General features: G+C 44.8%; 1 protein-coding gene across 1 annotated transcript; it reads left to right on the forward strand.

Annotated features, from left to right (window-relative positions):
• Positions 1-984: 984 nt before the first annotated feature.
• Positions 985-14,963, forward strand: pik3cg (phosphatidylinositol-4,5-bisphosphate 3-kinase, catalytic subunit gamma). The gene is made up of 24 exons (XM_034133420.1): positions 985-1,156; positions 2,573-2,792; positions 3,482-3,653; positions 3,726-3,988; positions 4,338-4,424; positions 4,497-4,597; positions 4,709-4,878; positions 4,957-5,144; positions 5,589-5,696; positions 5,790-5,877; positions 6,403-6,832; positions 7,618-7,716; positions 7,804-7,939; positions 9,644-9,709; positions 9,945-10,088; positions 10,161-10,242; positions 10,366-10,469; positions 10,988-11,134; positions 11,210-11,300; positions 11,389-11,519; positions 12,393-12,504; positions 12,669-12,826; positions 12,937-13,018; positions 13,532-14,963. The coding sequence occupies exons 2-24, from the start codon at positions 2,580-2,582 to the stop codon at positions 13,729-13,731; spliced, it is 3,372 nt and encodes a 1,123-aa protein (XP_033989311.1). The 5' UTR covers positions 985-1,156; positions 2,573-2,579; the 3' UTR covers positions 13,732-14,963.
• The last annotated feature ends 8,473 nt before the right edge of the window (positions 14,964-23,436 follow it).

The following is a 23,436-nucleotide window of genomic DNA, read 5'->3' on the forward strand; positions in this document are numbered from 1 at the left end:
GAAACATTTAAAATACAATAATTGGGTTTAACCAAGAAAAACACTATTCATTGCTGGGTGATTATAAAGTTCAAGTCCAATAGTATTCAATCAAGTTAAGACTAGTTTGGTTAAGATTATGTGTGGCAAAATCATAATAATATTAATGATATATAAAAAATCTAAATATACAAGTTATTTTTATTCAGATTGTTACATACATGACGAGTCACATGGGTATTGTTTATTGTTTTATTTAATTAGAGGTGTTTTGTTCTGGAGATCATGCTGTCATGTCTGCCTCTTTGATGCTGGTGGAGCTGACACTTTAAGTGGAGAATCGTGAGTGTTTACTGCCCTCTAGCGGTCAGAGGGAGGTACTGCATAATCGCACCACACCTCAAATTAGACAAGATTACATTGTAACACTTCCGGTCCATCATTTCCAAATAAATCATCAGAAATGTTTGCCTGTGAGGTTTGCACTAGCAAGAACTATGCCTTTTTTTTGGTGCATACAATGAACATAATAACGGAAAATAAGATACATTAAAACGTTAAAAAAATTAACATAAATGCCAGATAATTATAAATGTGTAGTCTTTTTTATTCTTTTCTAGTGGCCAGACACTATAATTACACACAATTATGTTTAATCATTTTCAATCTCCATTTTTAGTCACGTTATTATCAATAATATTATCAGTATTTTTTGTTATAAGTAACAGTACTTTCTACATACATACGTACGTACTGTAGTTCCTCACTGTGACCACTGGAGGGCAGTGAACTCTCTTACTTAAATCGGACAATAATACATATTTCATAAAATATATAATATATTGTCACATTCCTTATTGTACAATATATTTAAAAAGGAAACTGACACTCATATCATTATAATATAGCCATACAAATGTCATACCTTTGATAATAATTATTTTAGAGTTGTTGTACAGTTTATTTTGAAAAGCAAAGGCGGAAGTGGTCCTTATCAGCCGGAGAGCTCATGGAGAACTTGACCATATTTCCTGTGCAGCAGCGCAGCGTTTCCTTATTCCACTCTTGACTAAACTTTTAAAACACATTTTTACTCTGGTTTAAGGTCTCTTCTTGTAGCATAAATGCCTACTTTTTCGTCCAAAGCTCCTGGTTTTGTTGCCGTCTGCGTTCATTGGTGAGTCATTCATGTTTCTGTGTTACTAAATACAGGCACCTTCCGATTATTATGGCAGCTGTACCGTTACATTCAGCACACTCTTTAAAAAGTTGTGTTAACTCCTTGCTTGGCTTTGTCTGTCTGTATAACAGCTGGTAAACATGTAAATATCTCTAACACAGAGTTTAAACAGCAGCCTGTCTCTGTGCACTTTAACACCAGTCACATCCATTCTGTGTTTAGCTGCTTCCTGCTTTGAACACTTCCTCTGCTAAAGAAGGGAAACCATTAATCTTGTGACTCCAGCCAATTTACATCATGAGTTTGATTTTTTTAACAATCTGTTATTGAGGCATTCCTAAATTTGTAAAGGCAATTAAACCCTTCCAGATACTTCAGTGCTAACATTGAGTTCATTGGATGTCATAGTCATTTTAGACACAGTACATAATAATAAAGGATTGCTTTGTTTAGGGACAGTCTCAGTCATAGAATCACACTTTTAGCTGTAGTTATTATAAATTACAGTTAGAATTTCCTAGTTTAAAGCAGAAATGTTCTCAGATAAAGTGGGTAGTAGATTTGCAGGAGCAGTGGAAATGACCCTGTCCTTGGTCATCAGGACATCAAACCCCTGGCAGAAATCTATGAGGCTAGACAACAAAAGAAAGACCTTTCAACCTTTTTTAATTTCCTCCCTCCTCACTTGAAGCCCAGAAGATATCCTGAAGCTGTCCGCCTCCACGCAGAGCTCTGCAGACCACAGGGCAGCTGTTTAATACACTTTATCTAGTGGTTCGTTTACCGCCACTGCTAATAACAGCTAATTACAACAGGCCCTGGTGTTTATCTATGATTTTGACTTTATTTGACCTATTTATTATATGCTAATATGATTATTGTATCAGTTGTATACCTGGTATATAGTCCTCTGCTCGCTGAATGAGTGGCACTACTATTTTGGTCTTTGTTCTAGTGAGACAACTAAGACAAATTCAAATCAACCATGTGGATAATATGGCAAAAAATATAGAATCAGGAATTTTGTTAGTCTTTAAATCAACACGAAACCTACAAATCAAATTATTGGACATGTTTAAGAAGAATGTAACCACTCTCAATGTGTGAGTGGCTGATTTCAAACTGAATCTGTTCGCACTGTCGCCATACCGGGACATTTGCTATTGTTTTGTGAAGTTTCATTCAAAAAAATGATTGAAAAGGATTTGATTAAATAGAAAATATTCAGTTAATTATTAGTCCTTACTTTCGACCTTGTTGCAGTTTCATCATTTGAAACAGAAATTGCTTTCACATCAATTTACAGAAACATTTTTTAGTTGTGATTGCCTAGAAGGTCAAAGATCATCGTTCCCTGATAAAAAGGTGTCTGGTATTACACATATCTACAGTACTGTGTCTGTCGCCCAGCAGCTAGGTGATGGACGGGCAGCAGACCCAGGTGAGCGACGAAGAGCCCAAAGTCCTGCGAGAAGAGCCCCGGAGGAGGAGGAGAAAGAAGGCCATCACGTCGTCGTCCGGCTCCTCCATGGATCAGATCAGTGTGGAGTTCATCCTGCCCACCGTGGTGCGGGGGGGAAGCAGCCCCGACTCTCTGCTGCTGGATGTGGCAGGAAACTGGACGGTGGAACAGGTGATTCTACTCATCATCACTGATTCATAGCGGATGTTGGGATGCTTTTAAAGGGGACCTATCATGCAAAATGCATACATACATACATGTGTGTCCCTGGTGTGTAAGGGAACTCACAAAGAGGTAGAAAACAAAACCCTCTCTCTTTTCCTCCGTACCCAAATCTCTAAAAAACGGGGGTACAACGGAGCTGATCCAGATTTGCGTCCGATATGATGTAATATCGGAAATGTGGGCTGGCTTTACACCCACGGCCCTATCAGAAACGTCGCTATCAGAAACAATGCGCAACGTGTTTTGGAAGCAATATGGTCTTTGTTTACATTAGCATCGCTAACACTCAGAGCTAACGCTGTACTGGAGAGAGTATGTGTAAACAAAGCATACTGTTTCAGAAATAGTCATTGATGTGGTTTGGAACATGATATGGCATTTAATCACGGCAGCATTCAGCTGAGTATCTCGGTAGAATTCTGAGCAGGCATAAGCTCCACCCCCCTCCTCTTCTTTTTTTCTTTTTTTTTTTTTTAAAGCTAAGGACCCAGAATCAGCATTTCTCTAACAAGGCTGAAATAGAGCGATATGAGGCATGGCTAGAATGGGTGATCTGTTTGGTATTTTGAGCAAAACACATCATAGACATGTTTTTATATAGAGACCCATAATATATCCTTTTGTGGTGTTTGCAGGTGAAAGCTCAGGTGTGGCTGAAGGCGGTGACTCTGAACCTTTGTCCGGACTTCTACCAGAGGTTTTCCCCGGACCACTGCATCCTGCTCTACCAGAAGAAAGGCAACGTGTGTGAGATCTACGACAAGCACCAGGTGTTCCAGACGCTGGACTGCATCCGCTACTGGAGAGGTAGCATCCGCTGACAGAGTGAATTCCCAATGCGAGTATGAACTGATGTAAAACATTTGTTGTTTTTTGAAGCCCTGAAGAAAGAGGTGGGGCGGATCCAGCTGCTCCCCCGCCCCCAGCCCTCAGACGAGTCCCTGCAGTACCAGCGATACCTAAACTACCTGATCGCCTACGACGTGACGGACGTCAGCAACGTGCACGACGACGAGCTGGAGTTCACCCGCAGGAAGCTGCTGACGCCGCGGCGCATCGAGCTCTCTGACCGAGACCCTAAACTCTACTCCATGGACCCCTGGGTGACCCGCAAGAGGCTCCCGGAGCGCCTGCTCAACAAGGTGTGTGTGGAAGGTTGATGGTGGAGTTCAGTGGTTTTATAATTTTGCTTTATTTTGCCCTTCATGCCACCTTTCCTGTGGGTAAAGCTTTCATTTACAGTACCAGTCAACACATATGGAATTATGTAGTAAACAGAAAAGTGTCAAACAAACAAGAATATGATTTATATTTAATTTGTTTCAAAGTAGCCCTCTTTTGCCTCGATGACAGCTTTGCAGACTCTTGGCTTCTCTCAGTCAGCTTCATGAGGAAATCTATTTATTTAAAATAAATAAAAACCTTCGAATGAGAAGGCTTGTCCAAACGTTTGACTGGTACTGTAGTTAACTGTGGCTCTTCCTCCTTCAGGCCAGTAACGGTAACATCCTGCTGGTGATCCACATCGGCACGGCCAGCCAGACCATCAAAGTGTCCATCAGTGACACGCCAGCACAGGTACACAGAGGTGCATATTCACACCTTTCACTAGCTTACAACTTGTCACTGTAACATTTTCATCTTCTTCAGGTACTGCTGAGCTTTTTCGCTAAGACGGCGAGTAAGAAAGCTTTGCTGGGAATTTCTGTGGACACATGTGAGGCAGACTTTGTGCTCCGTGTGTGTGGAAGGTAGCTACTCAATCATTAAGACAATATAATGAAGTGTGCATTGATGAGTAATTCCCTGGTGGTAGTTTTAAAAAGATAACGTTTTAAGCTTCTCTGTGTGTGTTCGCTCAGGGAGGAGTACCTGTACGGGGATAAACCTCTGCAGGACTTCAACTGGGTCCGTCAGTGTCTGAAGAACGGGGAGGAGATCCACCTGGCCCTGGAGGACGCCCCTGATCCAGACCTGGACCTGGTTCAGAAGGAGAACTGGGCTCAAGTGGACGACTGCACCGGAGTGGCGGGTAAGCTGTGAGGTTAAACACGCCGTCTGTGTGGATTTGATGCTGTAGCACGTACATTATGCACGATTTCTTTGTCAGGTACCCATGAGCAGCTGACCATCGATGAGAAGGACCATGAGCGCGTGTTCACCATCTCCATGTGGGACTGCAACAGGAAGTTCAGAGTGAAGGTGCTGGGGATCGACATCCCATCCCTCCCCAAAATCCCAGAGCTCATTGTCTTCATAGAAGCCAGCATCTTCCACGGCCAGCAGCTCTTAGCTCAGGTAATCCAGAGAGGAACTTCATCTGGAGGGAACTTCGGGATTTGAGCCTTTTCAGACCATTCACATGCAGGACAACCTAAATAACACACTAAGGGAAAGGGAAAGGGACAACTCCTAAAAGCATAATAAGGCCTCTTTAAGTGCTTTATTGTTAACTTTGCATTGGCAGTAATGTATCAGCTGAAAGAGAGGGAGCTGTGAGGCAGATATTCATCAGATGAAATCAAACAAAAGTGCAGCGGTGTTTCCTGTTAACATTTACTGCAGGAAGGTCATTTGAATCCCGAAGCTCACACCGAAAAAACAACCATAGAGAGTACGGTACAGTATGTAAATCCTTTAAAGGGAAATTGCGCCAAAATTGGCCACCATGACATATGAGCATTTGTGAAAAGCACACATTCATTTTGTACAGCAGATTTAACCCTGTGCTTTGTTTCTCAGGAGAGGACGTCCTCTAAGAACTTCAACGAAGAAGTGTTGTGGAACTGCTGGTTGGAGTTTAACATAAAGATCAGGGACCTGCCGAAAGGAGCACGCCTGAACCTGCAGGTAACAATTCAATCAGAGGACGGGTAAGGCGGGTGAATGCAAGAACTATGTCGGCCATTTTACTTCTCCACTAACTACCGGCTCTGGTCCCAGGTGATCTGTGGGAAGCAGCCCCTAACTCCAACCTCTAAGGGGACCTTGTCCTACCAGGATACTGCAGCATCGACAGGCAGCCATGAAGGTGAGGTTCGCTAACATTGCGTAACTGCGCCATGTTGACAGTCAAATTCAAATCTCAATTCAACGGTGTTATTGTCATATGCACATAAGCTACAGTGTAGAAATGGCAATGAAATTCTTCTGACCGGAGCTCCTCCAACAATGCAACATATATAATCAAATACAAAAATAAAAAGTAGTGCAAGAAGTCTATATACATGTAAATAGAATATGATATGTACAACAGAATATGTAATTAAATAATGTACATTAAGACACAATTACATACGGTTTATGGCGGTTTAGTTTAGTTTATTTGTTTATAGTGTCGTGGACAGTCCCCATTGATCAACTGTCACAAAAACAGTAAATGGGGCAGCAACACACACGCCGTATTCAACACAGACTAGTGTGTGCAGGTGTAGTTTTCAGTGAACCGTGTTTTTAAGAGAGCTGTAAAGGTGGTATATGTATGTCTTTTGATTTGAGTGGGTAGAGAGTTCAACACGGTGATAACAGAGCGTCTGTGTGTCTGTGGTTCTTTCAGGAAAGACCAAGAGTCGTCTCCTGTACTACGTCAACCTGCTGCTGATCGACCACCGCTCGCTGCTGCGCCAGGGCGAGTTCATCCTGCACATGTGGAAGATGCCGGAGAAGAGCGAGGAGAGCAGCAGCAGCATCAACGCCGACAAGCTCACCTCGGCCACCAACCCCGACAAGGCGTCCGCCATGGCCATCGCCATCCTGCTGGACAAGTACTGTTACCCCGTGGTGCTGCCCAAGAGCCGGGACGTGTGTCGGGACGGGGGGGGCGGCGGCGGCGAGGAGGCTGAGGGGGAGCGCGGCCAGAGAGAGATGCCCAACCATCTGAAGAAGCAGTTTGCGGCCATCGTGAACACCGATCCCCTCCACCCACTCAGCCCGGAGGACAAGGAGCTGCTGTGGCACTTCAGGACCGAGTGTATGCGCGACCCCAGGTACTTGTTTCATTCTTTATGTGGTGCACAATGCTAGGGACCAACTGTTTAGGGAATGCTTAGCCTTTGAATGAGGAGCTCAGGGGATGTCCTCACGTAAAACTGTTTAAAAAAAATAAAGGTATAAGGACATGATGATTTTTCGCAAGATACAGGGATGAAATTGTTGAATGATAACTGGGTGTTTATTTATTTATTTGGTTTGTTATTTTATCTTTTCTTGATTACCATTTACCTCTTTTATGTATTTGTTTATTTATTTATTTGTTGTTTTTATGGTTTGTTTGGTTTGGATGGTGGATGTAAAAAGATAGTCTTTTATATGTGTCTTATCAAATATGACATACAACGTAAAAGAATAATACATATATACATTGTAGTAATGATGATATACTCTATTTATAATTGTAAATGTATATTGTATGTACATTAGACATACATATAGATGTACATTTTGGTAAAAGACAAAAAAAAGAAGTTAATAATTTCGTTTTTGGGAGAAGGGGTAACTTCTTCCCACCCCTTTTCGGATGTGTAATTAGGTATATCATTTGTTTATATATAATTTGTAAGTCAATAATATTCTTATTTATCAATTTGATACTGCTTAAGTTTGTACAGTATCATAATTCTCTTGTTTAATTTCATTATTATTATTATTTTTGTATTATTGTTTTACATGTTCGAAATAAATCAAATCAAATCAAATTCTTTAGCTTTCATTACCCATCCCCTCTGACTAGAAGATCTCTTACTGATAAACATGTCCTCCTGTCTCTCCTCAGGGCCTACCCTAAGCTGCTGGCCTCAGTCAGGTGGGGGAAACAGGAAGACGTCCTGGCAACACACCGTCTGCTAGAGCGCAGCAGTGCGTGGGACAGCAGGTAAGATCTGACTGTGTGTACGTAATATGTACGTGTCCTCAGAAGCTTCAGTGTCCCCTCAGCTGTCCCCTTGTTGTCCCCGCTCAGTGGTCTGGATGTGGGTCTGGCCATGCAGATGCTGGACTGTCACTACTCAGACGCTCAGGTCCGCTCCATGGCCGTCAGGAAGCTGGAGACTCTGGAGGATGACGATGTGCTCCGATACCTCCTTCAGCTCGTCCAGGTGATACTCTTCACCATCTCTGTCTTTAGGCTAAGCATTTCTTCCAGTTGTCTTTTATACATACATATGTGTCCCCGGTGTGTCAGGAGACTCGCAAATACAACCTTCTCTCTTTTCCTCGGTACCCAAATCTCTAAAAACGGGGGTACAACAGAGCTGATCCAGATTTGCGTCCGATATGACGTAATATCGGAAATGTGGGCTGGCTTTATACCCACGGCCCTATCAGAAACGTCGCTATCAGAAACAATGCACGACGTGTTTAGGAAGTAATATGGTCTGTGTTTACATTAGCATCGCTAACACTCAGAGCTAACCTGTACTGGAGAGAGAATGTGTAAAAAAAGGAGCTCCCCCCCCCTTTTTTTTTTAAAGCTACGGACCCAGAATCAGCACTTCTCTAACAGGGCTGAAATAGAGGGGTATGAGGGACGTCTAGAATGGGTGATCTGTTTGGTATTTTGAGCAAAACACTTCATAGACATGTTTTGTATATATCTGAGACCTATAATATATGCCTACAAATAGTATAATAGGAGACCTTTAATATATTTGTGGTTATGTTCTATTCATTTGACATTGTTGACCAACCAGAGGATTGCCAGCAGAAAAAGATGCTAATGATCAGAGTTAGTTGACTCTGAGCCTCACTCTCCTGATTCCCAGGAAGCAGCAGCAGCAGCTCATGGAAAGGTCAACAGATGCATGTTTGCTGTATTAGCTGACTTTGCATGAGCAGTATAACAAATGTACTGTTGTCACGGAAAAGATAGGAAAATGACTCCACAGTAATCTGCTGTCTCTGTATTATATAAGACAAATATATTCATAGAGAAGTACTCTACTGACTTTGTTTAACATACTGATTTAGATTATTTTCCAAATATTTAAAACACTTTCTTTATAACACAATGCCTGAGATCACCTCTCATTTAATTTCCGATGTGTTCACTTTCCAAACTAAGCATGGCTAAATCACACAGGGAAGAAAGTAAATACTGGGTAAATACTTACTAACTTAATCATGTTCAGATAATCACAATTTAATGTGAAAGGAAAGTGATGGATTTATTATTTAAAAAAATATTTGTTGCGTCATAAGTCTACTGTACGACAAAGAAGCGCTTTATTATATATATTATTTATTAAGTATGTCCGTCCGCCCATCTGTCCACTCTCTGCTTCCCTTAGGTCACATTTGCATGTCAGTGAGCACAAAGAGCTCTGTGTGTGAATATCATGTCCCCTCTCACTCTAACCTGTCTGCTGTCGGGCCTTTACATGTGCAGAGTAGTTCAAATATACAGCTTTTAATATCAAAGACGCCCGATACAATACATTTATTGTGCATGTTATTTTTTGTGATTTGTGTATCCCCTCCTCGGCATTGAAAGATTGTATCTGTATTTCCTACCCTATTCAATATTCAAACCTGTTTTTGCCATGTCTTGAATGTGGCTTTGTTCACATCCGCTTACAAAATGTCAACCTGCCGCATTCTATGGGATTCCCACCATGTGGTTTGGCGTGTATCCAGAGGCGGTGGAATTGGGTTTCACATGACAACAAACATACTTCCTTGTGTCAAAAAATAAGTGTTTTTGAAACCACAAAATCAAATAATTGAAGATGCATTTATCAGAAATAAGCCACATTGCAATGCCTTGAGTTGTTTGACGAATAAAATGTCTTTCTTTTTTTCAGGCAGTGAAGTTTGAGCCGTACCATGACAGTGCCCTGGTCAGGTTCCTGCTGAAGAAAGCTCTGAGGGTGTGTGTGTGCGTGTGTGTGTGTGTAGACAGATACTTAAAAGCAATCAAATCTCAAAAGTTCTGGAAAAATAAAGGCAGATTGTGACCAAATGTTTTCTTTGTGTTGTAGGACAGTACATGTTCATTAATTATACCCCCATTAAGCACTTACATTACTCACCTTGCCCACGTCTGATCGCTAGCTCTCTGCACCCACACTATCATTTTTATATGAGTAATCTTTCCGTCCACAGAGTAAGCGTATCGGTCACTTCCTCTTCTGGTTCCTGCGCAGTGAGATCGCTCAGTCCATGCACTACCAGCAGAGGTACGCCGTGCTGCTGGAGGCCTACCTCAGAGGCTGTGGGGAGGAAATGCTGCAAGACTTCAGGAAACAGGTGAGGCAGAGGTCCTCGAACACAACACTGTGTACATAACAAAACAGCTAATAATGAAGTGATGCTGTCCAGGTGGAGATGACGGAGGCTCTGCAGAAAGTCACCCGAGAGATGAAGGCCATGTACGCCGACAAGTACGACATTACTACACAAGGTCAGGAGGAATAAAAGCAGAGAGTGTTATAAGTTCAATATCGAGGTTCTATTGGTTCCTTTGTGTAGTTCTTGAGTTTGTGTAGTGAAACTGCAACCGTGTGTGTGTGTGTGTGTGTGTCAGTGGTGTTTCAGCTGCGTCAGAAGCTGGAGACTCTTCAGTCGGCCGGTTCTCCCAAGAGTTTCAGAGTCCCTTACGATCCTGGACTAAGAGCTGGAGCCCTGCTGGTGAGGGACACACACTCACACTCACACTCACACTCACACTCACACTCACACTCACACTCACACTCACACTCACTCAATCAAAATTCGATATATACATACACATACATATGTACACATATACATACACCCATTTCCAGGGTGAAAATAAAATAATAAAGTAACAAAAATAACAAAATAAATTCCTACAAGTCCATGTTCAGATAACAAAACAGTTTCATTTCTCATCCTATTTTTATATAAACTATGATAATTAAGATAATTATGATCATAGTTATTATAATTATTATAGTTATTGTAATTATCATTATTATTATTATTGTTATTATCATACATCCATATAATCTTTTTGTAACTTTTTTTTAGTCAAGCCAAAGGCACAATGACCGGAAAAAAATATACAAAAAAAAATTAAACAAAAACAGCAGCTAGGTATACCCATTATTGGTTAGTTGGAGTATATTATATTTATTATAGTATATTATATTTATTTGAGAGACATACCGTTTGTGCACTTTCAGATCGAGCAGTGTAAAGTGATGGCGTCTAAGAAGAAGCCGCTGTGGCTGCAGTTCAAAAGGGCCGACCCCACCACCCTGTCCAAGGACCCCATCGGCATCATCTTCAAAGACGGGGATGACCTCAGGCAGGACATGCTCATCCTGCAGGTGAGCGGCGTCACAGTGTAACACCGACATTATGACTCCTCGGAGGACTCAAAGTTCACTCGTGTGTCCCTGTAGATCCTGCTGATCATGGAGTCCATCTGGGAGACGGAGTCCCTGGATCTCTGCCTGCTGCCGTACGGCTGCATCTCCACCGGGAACAAAATAGGTCGGTCATTCAACGGAGAACATCACAGATGAGAATATTACAGCCATTCTGTGAGATTGACCCCTCCTCTATCGTTGTTGTATCGCAGGTATGATAGAGATTGTGAAGGACGCCACCACCATCGCTAACATCCAGCAGAGTGTGGTGGGGAGCACGGGGGCTTTTAAAGATGAAATCCTCTATCAGTGGCTGCGGGACAAGTGTGTCTGCGAGGACAAGGTACTCCCTCAGGACATGCCCGTCATTACCTGCTTGATTTGATGGACTATATCTGGATTATTGAAGCTGAAACACGTTCTAATGCATTGCCCTGTAGACATGTGTGTTATTTATGGATTCAATGTTGTGATGGTGGTGACTCCAGCTGCTGCTGTTTATCACACGTAAGAGGAAGTGGCAGTGTGACAGACAGGAAGGAAGCACAAACACACACAGACTCACACACTGTAGCCCCAACACCTGTCTTAGTGCCTATATCTTCTTTTTTTAGATGTTCCTGCCCCGGTTTAAAATATTAGTTTCATCTCTAAGTTTGCATTTCAACAGAAAGGACATGAAGTTAAATGACCCTTAAGAGAAGGGTTACTGAATTATAAAATATCAACCTGATATATAACAGCATGTAACTTCTTTATATTACTAAAGCCTTTTTAGAACTGTAGCACTATAGCATGAACAGAACTACTGAATCACAATAGATAAGATAAGAGGTACTTTATAAATACCATTAGCCGTGCGCTTTTATTATATTATCCTATGATTATTAACAAGGAAAATGTATACTGTAGTTGTTACTGTCTGTACCTCTACCTCAGAAAGTCACATGTATCAGTTTTGATCAATATCGTAGATTAGTAAATATACACCATCTACTTTATTACCATGGTTTACCACGGTATTAATATATGGCTTCTATGTTTCCATGTCTCATACTTCACAGCACAGTGTTTATATCCACGGTGAAACTTGATGGACGAGGGAAGTTTTACATATTTGCATAGCTGACAGTAGTCCAGTCTCCAGCTCCAGAGACTAAAGGGGAGTTGAAGTCGGAGAATAACGTAGGAAGTTCACAATATGTTATCCCTGTAGTTCCAGCAGGCGGTGGAGAAGTTCCTGTACTCCTGCGGGGGCTACTGCGTGGCTACCTACGTCCTGGGGATCGGGGATCGCCACAACGACAACATCATGATCACCGAATCTGGTACCGACTGCTTTTGTCTGGAATCAGAAATACATATAATCATGCAGCCACTTCCCACTGGTTTTTGTCATTGTGCATCACATGTCAAAGGGAAGCAAGTAGTTCAGGAAAACACAGAAAACGAAAGAAAGGTCTAAAAACGAACTTCTTTTGTGTTCCTGCAGGGAATCTCTTCCACATCGACTTTGGGCACATCCTGGGGAATTACAAGAGCTTCATGGGAATCAGTAAGGAGTGGGTTCCCTTCGTGCTCACACCAGACTTCCTGTATGTCATGGGAACATCCGGGAAGAAAAGCAGCCCTCACTTCTTGAAGTTCCAGGTGCAGTAAATCACTAATGCACTAAACCCACCATTATTTAACATGTCATAATGCAATTACACAAAGTATACACACTTTGCTGTATTATACCTGCTTTCTCTGTGTCTCAGGACGTGTGTGTGAAGGCGTACCTCGCCCTGCGGCACCACACCAACCTGCTCATCATCCTCTTCTCCATGATGCTGATGACCGGTAACACTTCCCTCTGATAAAACTCAAAGCTTTCTGTTTAGTGCTCTTTCACAGCACAACAAAACCTGTTTGTTCACACCATTTATTTACTTGAAATATCAAGGTAAGGTACGTTAGCACATTTTCAGACACAGAGGCAATTCAAAGTGCTTCACATCAACATTAACACTTAAGAAGAAGACAAAAGAAATGAACACAATAAATAAACAAAATGGAATAACAGATTCATAAAAACCATGCATAAAAGAGATACAGAATAGTTTTAAAACAACGGTGAAGACCTCAGTGTGAATGAAATATAATCATGGCCTTTTTCCACTTGTCTCACGCTCACACCCGCTGTGTTTTAGGCTCAGATTCAAGTTTACTTTTGTATATAAAACTAGCTGACTCGTTCACGCCATTAGGTGCAACTTTCACATGTATTGTTGAGATAATGAATGGCAGATATATTGATAAATGCTCATATGAGAGTCTGAAAAGCGATTCTCTTATATTTTTCACCATGACCAGGCATGCCCCAGCTGACCAGTAAGGAGGACATTGAGTACATCCGGGAGGCGCTGACTGTGGGCCGCAGCGAGGAGGAGGCGCAGCGCCACCTGCTGGACCAGATTGAGATCTGCAGGGAGAAGGGCTGGATGGTTCAGATCAACTGGTTCGTTCATCTGGTGCTGGGCATCAAGCAGGGCGTGGACAAACGCTCCACTTAGGACTCTTTCATTACCCTTCAGACCTTTCTGTTTCTTTATTTGAAGTAAATAAGTCTTACGCCACATTTCAACAGAAGACTGAACATTTCAAATTAATCGCACAATGATTTTTGCTAAAACAGATTTTTAGACTACCTGTCATTTCAACAAAAAATATATTTATAGGAAGAATAATGAGAGATTAATAACGAAGAGATGGATTTATACTACTGTATGGAAAAAGGCTGGAACTTTAAGAGCAAAACTACTTTTAAACTGTGGTACAGCACAATACATTAAATCTGGTTTATTTTGTTTCATAGTGAGGAGGAAGATATATTCTGCCTGTTTTATTGCACTGCTTGGACCAAGTCTTAAAAACTCAATAACATTAAAAGGTTTTTTTACAATGACTATAAATGCCCAAGTCTTTGCCTGATCACAGAGTCAAGCTACTTCCTGTTTCTAGTCAAAGTCATTTCCTGCTGAACAAACACATTAGTTAACATTTCATTCTGGCTGAAGCAGTGTCCCTTGACTCCGATTAATCCGTTAAGTGATTTTATATTGAAAATATCTGCTTTTATTTTTTTAAATACTCTGCAAGGAATTGTTTCTGGTTTTAAACCACTGTAATGTCACTGTTGTGCTTGAGGTGAGAGTTGTATTATTTATATTATCAACAATCATTTCCATTTGCACTCATTGCTAAGGAATACTTCCTAAATGTCATAGAGAACTTGAGGCTTTTAAAAAAAGAAGATAATACAAAATGATGTTTAAAATTGAATGTAATCATGCTAAATGTTTGCTGTTGTTGACCTGTGGCACATGCTGGTCAGTGCTGTGCTCACTTTTTATAGTATGTGGAGATACAAGTATATTTTGAGAATATACTATATAATAATAATTTGACATTTTGAATTATGCCATCAATACAATCACTCAATTTTTTAAACCTCTATGCTATCTTAACATTTCTTAAAAATACAATCAAGGAACCAACTTTGACTGAAAGAAACACATGTTTTGCTTATGTTTTTCAAATCACAGACAGAAATCCCAGCAGTGGCTGAGGCCATCACAGATTGTGTATATATCAATAGGATCATTTTTGTTATGACGTTTCATGAGCACAAGTTACTTCCCTGTTTTTTTTAGCATCATTAGCATCAGCAGTATTTTTTCTATGGCTTGCATTTCTCTTTTTTTCTGAAAAAACGTTTTGTAATAAAGCCTTTTGTGACTGTAAATGCTTCCAATCAGTGATTCTGGAAATAACTTAATTTGATGTGCTGGTATCAGACTTCCCCTTGCTCACATCTTACATCTGTATGCGTGTCTCAGAAAGGGGTTATTCTGATCCTGAGCTGATCAAAATCATTGCAAATAACTGTGATAACTGACATTTACCACAAGATGGAGCAACATCAACACTGGCACCATACTGAGCATTTACTCCACTTGCTCTCAAACGTCTCCTCTCCTGTCAGCTTCCCATTTATCTTTTCATCCTTCTCCTCTCCCTCCAACACAACTATACTTCTGAGACACATTTGTTTTTTTCCTCATAGAAAGGCTGCTTGTCCAGTTATAGCCGAATGCATCAATACCAAGGTTACAAACCACTTGAAGATCCTTAAATCAAAAATATCTTTGCTGGTCCGATTTAGGCTTAGGCTTTCCAATTAGTAACAGAATGATTTGGAAGACATGACACCAGTTTCACATACTCTGTAGCTTTTATTGAATCCCAGCTTCAGTCTGCTCCGACAGGTTTGAGAAAAGTGGAACAAAGTGGAGCGTCGAGGATCGATTCCCTCTCTCTATTATCTCTGGGTCCTCTCCAGGAAGACATGAACCAGATCAGACAGCGGGGGAAATCACAGTGTGTGCCCATATGAGGAGCCATGAGAGTGGGGACCTCCAGCCTGGGTTATTTCTGGGTCAGGCCTGGGTTGAAGTTAATTGAAGTGAATTAGTATTGATGGTCCTCACAGGTGCGTGTGTGTACGTTCTGACATGTATGTGATTGAGATGTGTGGGCATGATGCACTGCACTCTATTTACGGCTTTGAGAACAGAGATTTCATGGTAACCTCTGAAATCGCAGTGTGATCTCCAGCAGCTGAACTTGTCTCCATCTTCCTTTTTAGCGTAACATGCTTTCTTTCTTACTTTTGGCAATGAAATGCTATCTGCTAAATGTGTTGTAAGAGGCATTTGAGCTATTACTAAACCTTTCCTGCTTTTTTTTCTTCCCTTAGACTCATCATGATTAGGTGAGATCCCAAAACTGTGCAAATGTGCTTTCAAACCTTGCTTTATTCCCAAAAATGTACTTATTCGATTACTCTTTTTTTGGCTGTATGTCCAATATCTCCCTCACTGTGACATAACTTTGCTTCAATTGGTGCCGCTGTGTACATTCGCATCTGTTTGTGCTCACCCTTATATTTGCATTGACTTTGAATGTGAGCCTTCTGTCTCTCTTCCAAGCAATCGGACATTTCAGATGCCCTATTTGAGCCTGAATTGGGCCAAATTTCTGAGAGATTCTTGTCATTACCCATGCAGTTTGAAGGAGGTTGAGACTGATTAATATCTGACTGGTGTAATTTGTGTCAGAACATTTAGCGGGCTGTCGCTGTCAGGTTGAGCATTTCAGATTCATGTCTGCTGTGAAAAGATCTCCTTTTAAGCTGTTGTGGTATTATTTGAGTATTTTACAGGTTGTGGCTTCATGTGTCGTCTCGACTGAGGCTGCTTTGTTAAATGTATGAACTGCTGCAGAACACTGATATATTTTAATGTATTTTTGTTCAAAATGTCAGCTTCAGTGTGAGGTACAAGTTGTGACGATAAAAGCTTCTGGTCGAGCACTTTATCAAATAAATTGCGCAGTGAAAGTAAAGACACTAGGCTTGTTTGAGACGAGCTGCGGCTCGCCTCGAAAGTAGACGAGAATAGCCGATCGCAGCCGGGGGAGGTCTCAAAAAGCTCGCCTGAAGTCGGACAGCTCGGAGTCGGCTTCTTCTTCTTCTTCTTCTTCTTCTCTCGGTTTTTTGGCGGATTTCAAACAACTTTAAGGTGCATACTGCCACCTCCGGAGTCGGCTTGACTCGGTTTGCATTTATAAATGCACACGGCATCTATTGCACGTCTGTCCGTCCTGGGAGAGGGATCCCTCCTCTGTTGCTCTCCCTGAGGTTTCTCCCATTTCCCCTTTAAACTGTGGGTTTTTCTCTGGAAGTGTTATATCTCGCACAGGCTCCGCCCTCTACTGGACTCTATGGGTACTACCTTATCATGCAAGCATTCACCTGCTGAGATTTCTATAGACGTAGCCGGCCCCGGGGCGGGCTTACCTGAATGCGTGCGCATCTCACTTCCGTATAAAAGGAGGCCTCGCCTCCTGACCACTATCCTTTATAGTGATGGGAATTCCGGCTCTTCTTGGTGAGCCGGATCATTTGGCTCGGCTCACCAAGAAGAGCCGGCTCTTTCGGCTCCCAAACGGCTCTTCAGTTTACTACATATTATACCTTTTATAATTCAATCAAATGTAGCCCTGTTTTGACTCATGATTTATATGTGTACACATATCACTTAAATTATTCAATACATCCTTTGTACTGAAGTATTCAAAAGTAAAAATTACATGTTTAATATCAATTATTTGCTGTGGCCAGTTTTCATTGCATTTACAGACCCTTGTATCTCTCTGATACCACCCAATGAATGCACTGACTTGCTTGAACCACGCTACACAAAGCAGATAGCAACACCTATAAAAAACCCGAGGTGACAGGGCTTTCAGTGTTGCAGCTCCTAGACTGTGGAACAGCCTCCCAGTATATATCCGGACTGCTGAGTCTATTGAACTTTTTAAATCTCAGCTAAAAACTCACCTCTTTGCACTGGCTTTTAATACTAGTTGAACATTACATTTTTACATTTGTATGTGTTTTTTTTAAATATTTTTCTAGTTATTGTGCTTTTTATCATGTTTTTAATTATTGTTTTATTATTGTACTCCCATTGTGTTATTTAATATGTATTGCCTGTACAGCACTTTGGTCAACTGAAGGTTGTTTTAAATGTGCTATATAAATAAATAAAGATTGAGATTGAGATAAAAACTTAAGCATAGACATTTAAATAAAGGGGCTACTGTATCGACATTTTAAAATTATATTTAAAGAAAAGGCCCTGACTAAACAGCAGGGCTCTATTTCAGTATTAACTATAGAAAAAAAGACAGCAACAGCTGACATCAAATCTTTGCTGAGCCCAAGGATAATCATAAATAAATGACATAGTGAAAATAAATATATTGCAATGCTCAGTACAGCAGCATCCAACAGTCTCTAATCCTTGGATATTACATGTCACTGCATGCATGCACGGAGCAGCTGTAGCGCGGAGATCATCATATCATTCTGTCTTGTATTACTTAACAACAAAATAACAAAAAAAAACGGCTCGTTCGCGGGCGCGAGCCGGCTCCCGTCGTTCACTTAAAAGAGCCGGCTCTTTGAGCCGGCTCGTTCGCGACCGACACATCACTAATCCTTTACTCTTCAGCGAGCGGAGGTGGTAACCTAGCACTGAGTCCGAGACCTACAAATGGGAGAAAGGAAGTAGAGAGAGATATTGTTGAAAATGGAGCCACTCCTGGAGCATCGCAGTTGCCCGTCGTGCCCTGGACTGATTGCGGGAGCAGATCCGCATCGCCAATGTTTTCAGTGCCTGAATGTTTTCAGTGCCTGGGACAGGATCACGCTGAGCAGGGAGCAGGCCAGACACCGGCCTGTGTTTCCTGCTGCTCGATCCCGATGCTAAACCGCCGGCATCGTGCGGAGTACTTCTCGAGGAAGTTCGGCCCGCAGGTGCACGGAAAGGAAGAGGATGTGGACCTCGAGGTGGTGGAAATGGACGACCTGGAGGACGTGCCGCTTGAGTTCGTCCTTCCGAGGGACCGCGTGGTCGACTTCACGGAGGATGACGACATCTCCTTGTCCGACACCCCCGGGTCCGACAGCCAGGAGGGCCCAGCACTCAGGTCTGCGCGACTGGACTTCGCAGCGGTGATGACCCAGGCAGCGGAGCGTGTAGGCTTACCGCTCCCCCCACCGCTGCCACCGAGGCCTGTAAGCCGCCTTAGGCAGGGGTTTTACGGCCCGGTGCTTCCGGCGCAGCCGGCTTTCGTCTCGCCCCCGTTGCCAGACATCTGGCAGTGTGTGGAGGCGACATGGCGGCGTCCATTGAGGACGAAGGCCGCCATAGCATCCATGTCGGGCATGCAGGGCCGATCAGACACGGTGTGTGTGCTGGCGTGCCCCCCCCTCGACGAGAGCCTGGCGGCCCATCTGTTGCCACGATCAGCTGGTTGGGCGGAGGGGAAGAAACCTCTGCCCCCGCTGCCGCGGGACCGGGAAGCCTTAGAATATTTGGATAAAATATTCAGGCTCGGTTCACAGATGGCGGCTGCGGCGAATAATCTGGGTGTGTTGGGCGTCTCCTTGATTACTCCTCGAGCAGACGCCCCCGCTCTCCCGTCTCAGGACGGGGAGGATTATCCGGACCGCTGCATGGGTCAGATGAATAATCTGATCCATGGAGTGGCCACCGCAGCCGGGCGAGTGATGTCCTTAGCCACAGTGGCGTCTCGTCATGTGTGGCTGGGACTCACCGCGCTGCCCAAAAAGGACCGAGCAGATCTCCTTGGAGCCCCCGTTTCCACGGAAGGGCTCTTTGGGTCTATAGCCTCGGTCACCCAGCGTTTTCAGCCGTCTGGAGGAAGAGAGGCTGCAGCTTAGCCGCATGTTGCCGCTAGCTTCTCCCCAGGTGTCACAGCGTCCTCCGCGGGCGGCGGAGCGCAGTGCAACGGTGAGACGGAGGGAGAGACGCCGGTACAAAGTCCCGTGCCGGTAGCACCCTCCGCTTCTTCAACCAGCCCCGTGGGGCCAGCGTACCGGCACTCACGGGGGCGGGCTGCCCGGCCACGGCAGTCTCAGCAGCAGCAGAGAACCGCTGGGTGGGGAGCTCCGCCAAAACGCAGCTGACTGGCGGAGGGAGGAAGCGTCTCATCGGGTCTCTCCACCCAGGACGCTAGGGTGAATCCCACCTCCTCCCTGTTCAATGCCCAGGTCCCTTGTATTAGGAAAACTAATAAAGAAAAGGGTGATCTGTATTCAAGTCTGAGTGTCATGTGTTTTCACAATCCTGCACTCACACACATTGTTGACTGTACATATTCCCCACTCGCTACCCCGGTTATTTCTCCTGTAAAGGAGATAGCTAGTGGGCATGCGCAGATGAGAGAGATAAACCGCAGGAAGTGCTATAGTAGCGCTATGCGGGTGCAGGGACTTGCTAGTCGGCGCATTATGGTTAGGGAACACACTACGCCTAGAATAAAGGCTCCTAATAATACAGTTTACCGTAGTGGTAAGAGCTGCATTATGGCGGAGCTCGCGCTCTCTCAAGAGCCCATGGTGTGTTCAGGGACCTCAGGTGAACACAATACGTCAACAAAAACTCCGGTTAATGCTGGTTACCATGGTAATGAGAACAGCGTTAGGGTGGAGCGCGCTCTTGTGTGAGCGCGCGACGGTGTGTTCAGGGACCTCAATAAAAAATCGGCCCTTTCTGTGTCGACCCTCCATGGGCAAATCTTCCTTTCACGGGGCATTTTGCGGCGGAACGGGTCACCAGAGAGTATCACAGCTTTATAGCTGCGGCCCCACAGCTAAGGGCTTGTCCATTAACTCAATATTATGGGGAATGGAAACTCAGCTGTGTACTGTCAGAGTGGATGGACAGGACGCTGAAACGGGGTTATTCACTCCAGTTTTGCAGCGTCCCACCTCCATTCAGAGGCATGCGAGAGGTAATTTTATCATCCCAAGAGGAGATGGGTTTCCTCTCAACAGAGATTCAGGCTTTGGTGCAGAAACAGGCAGTGTCTGTGGTGCATCCTCAGCAAAAAGAAAGGGGTTTTTATTCCATGTACTTCCTGGTTTCCAAGAAGACAGGGGAATTCAGACCTATTCTAGATTTGCGCAGCCTGAATCTTCACATTTGCCGCAGGAAATTTCGCATGTTAACTATCAAACAGTTAATGGGGCTAGTGCAGCCGGGCGATTGGTTCACCACCATCGACCTGAAAGACGCATATTTTCATGTGGAGATTGTGCCAGAGCACAGGAAATATCTGCGTTTTGCCTTTCAAGGGATAGCCTACGAGTACAACAGACTCCCGTTCGGCTATTCCCTATCCCCACGCACATTCAGCAAATGTGTGGCCACAGCGCTTCAACCGCTGCGCGCCCAGGGCATGAGAGTTTTCTTTTACATAGACGACCTCATAGTCATGGCTGGGTCCCGGGAACAGGCAATGTGTTGCACAGCACAATTGATCACACACCTAACCAAATTAGGCTTTGCGATCAATTGGCGAAAGAGCACCCCCATACCTCACCAACAGGCGTTGTATTTGGGAGTGGGGCTCGATGCAGGCGCGCTGCGTGCCACCCTGTCAGAGAACAGGCGTGCGTCCCTTCTCAGGGCGGTGCACAGGCTGCAACAGGGGGCAACAGTGACAGCTTTAGCTGTCATGCAGACTCTGGGTCTCATGGCGGCTGCTCACGTTGTGGTCCCGTTGGGGTTATTGCATATGCGCCGCCTGCAGAGGTGGTTTTCCAGTCTGCGTTTGGATCCCAAGAGGCACAAACGGCAGCTGGTGACCATCCCCCCCTCAGTGGAGGGCAACCTCCGGTTCTGGGGGTCTCCCGGGCGCCTCCGGAGGGGGTCTCCACTGGGGCGGGTAACCTCCTACATCACAGTGTTCACGGACGCATCCAGAACAGGATGGGGAGGGACCTGCCTGAAGAGGGCTATAGGTGGGCGCTGGTCTCTAACAGAAACACGACACAGCAACCTCCTAGAGCTACGGGCGGTAGTGTTAGTCCTCCAGCATTTCATGCCCCTAATTCAAGGGAGACATGTATTGGTCAGGAGCGACAACAGCACCACAGTGGCTTATATCAACAGGCAGGGCGGAGTCCGCTCCGCCGCCTTGTTGGCCACAGCGGAGAGGCTGTGGTTATGGGCATCAGAGGTGGTATTATCTCTGAGAGCCCTCCATATCCCGGGACTGGAGAACAGGGGGGCCGACCTCATGTCGAGGGGCGGCCCCCTGCCAGGCGAATGGACGCTTCACCCGGAGGTGGTGAAGCAGATCTGGGCCCAGTTCGGGAGAGCGGAAGTGGACCTGTTCGCCAGCCGGCGCAACAGCCACTGTGCCCTGTGGTTTTCCATGGCCCTGAGCGACGACCCGCCTTTGGGGGTGGACGCGTTTGCACACGAGCCATGGCCAAAAAAGCTGCTATACGCCTTTCCACCGCTGCGTCTCATTCTCCCTCTCCTGGGGAGAGTGAGGCGAGAACGTCTGGCAGTCATTCTGGTGGCACCGGATCGCATCGGGGCTCCGTGGTACTCAGAAATGACACAGATGAAGGTGGGCCAGCCCTGGGCGATCCCCCAGTTCTGGGGGGCAATGTCTCAAGAGGCAGGTGCAATCGGGGCGTTATCCACTCTGGGCCGTCCTCTTCAGGCTTGGCTCCTGAGAGGGACAGGCTGAGACAGGGTGGATTGTCTGACAGCGTTATTCAGTCTATCCAGGCAGCTAGAGCAGAATCCACCACAGCCTGTTACAGGCCGAAGTGGTTGAGATTCCAGCATTGGTGTGAGGAGCGGGGAATAGAGCCCCTATCTTGTGAGTTGGGCTCTATTTTATCCTTCTTACAGTTACTGGTGGACAGAGGGCTTGCTCATTCCACAGTGAAGGTGTATGCAGCAGCCATCTCGTCCTGTCATGAGGGGTTCAACGGCAGGTCAGCCTTCTCTCATCCACTGATGTTGCGGTTTTTACAGGGGTCAGGAGGCTGCGCCCGGTGGTGCATGCCTCCGCCCCACAGTGGGACCTGCCGCTGGTGCTCGAGGCCTTGGTCACGGGGCCATTTGAGCCTCTTGAGCTCTCCTCCCTGAAAGCACTGTCGTGGAAGACAGCGTTGCTACTTGCCTTAACGTCAGCCAAAAGAGTGTCCGAGTTAACCGCTCTGTCGGTGCACCCGAGCTGTTTATTGATTCGGGGTGACCAGAGTGGGGCGACACTCAGACTGAACCCCTCCTTTGTGCCCAAGAGCCTAAGGAATGAGTTCAGGTCGAGGGCTATTCAGTTGGGGGGTTTTAGTCTTCCACCCCATGGGGGGGCTAGAGAAGCTAAATTACACCTCCTCTGCCCGGTGCGCGCATTAGCATATTATGTAGAGCGCACAGCTACCCTGAGACGCACTGAACAGCTGTTTGTGTGCTTCGGGGGCAGGGTGACTGGAAAAGCTCTGTCCAAGAAACGCCTGGCAGGCTGGCTTTGTGAAACCATTGCACACGCCTACAAGCAGGCAGGGAGAGCCTGTCCCAGGGGGGTCCGTGCGCACTCCACACGAGCTGTGGCTGCATCAACAGCCTTATTCAGCGGTGTGAGTGTGGAGGATATATGCACGGCGGCGTCTTGGTCAACGCCAGGCCCCTTCATAAAGTTTTATCTCTTGGATATGTCTGGCTCTTTCTCATCGTCTGTACTTGCTGCGGCAACACAGGACTGGTGAGGAGGGGGGGGGCTGTGGGTCAGTGGGCATCTGACCCCCTCCCCGGACGTAA

The sequence above is a fragment of the Trematomus bernacchii genome, unplaced genomic scaffold (genome assembly GCF_902827165.1).
Source record: "Trematomus bernacchii unplaced genomic scaffold, fTreBer1.1, whole genome shotgun sequence".
Lineage (NCBI taxonomy): Eukaryota > Metazoa > Chordata > Actinopteri > Perciformes > Nototheniidae > Trematomus > Trematomus bernacchii.

Bases quoted from the DNA above. Each gene is read 5' to 3' on its own strand.
- pik3cg (XM_034133420.1), top strand. From the start codon at position 2,580: ATGGACGGGCAGCAGACCCAGGTGAGCGACGAAGAGCCCAAAGTCCTG. The intron at 5,878-6,402 runs GTGAGGTTCGCT...TGGTTCTTTCAG, and splicing joins ATCGACAGGCAGCCATGAAG to GAAAGACCAAGAGTCGTCTC. The intron at 7,940-9,643 runs GTGATACTCTTC...TCTTTTTTTCAG, and splicing joins ACCTCCTTCAGCTCGTCCAG to GCAGTGAAGTTTGAGCCGTA.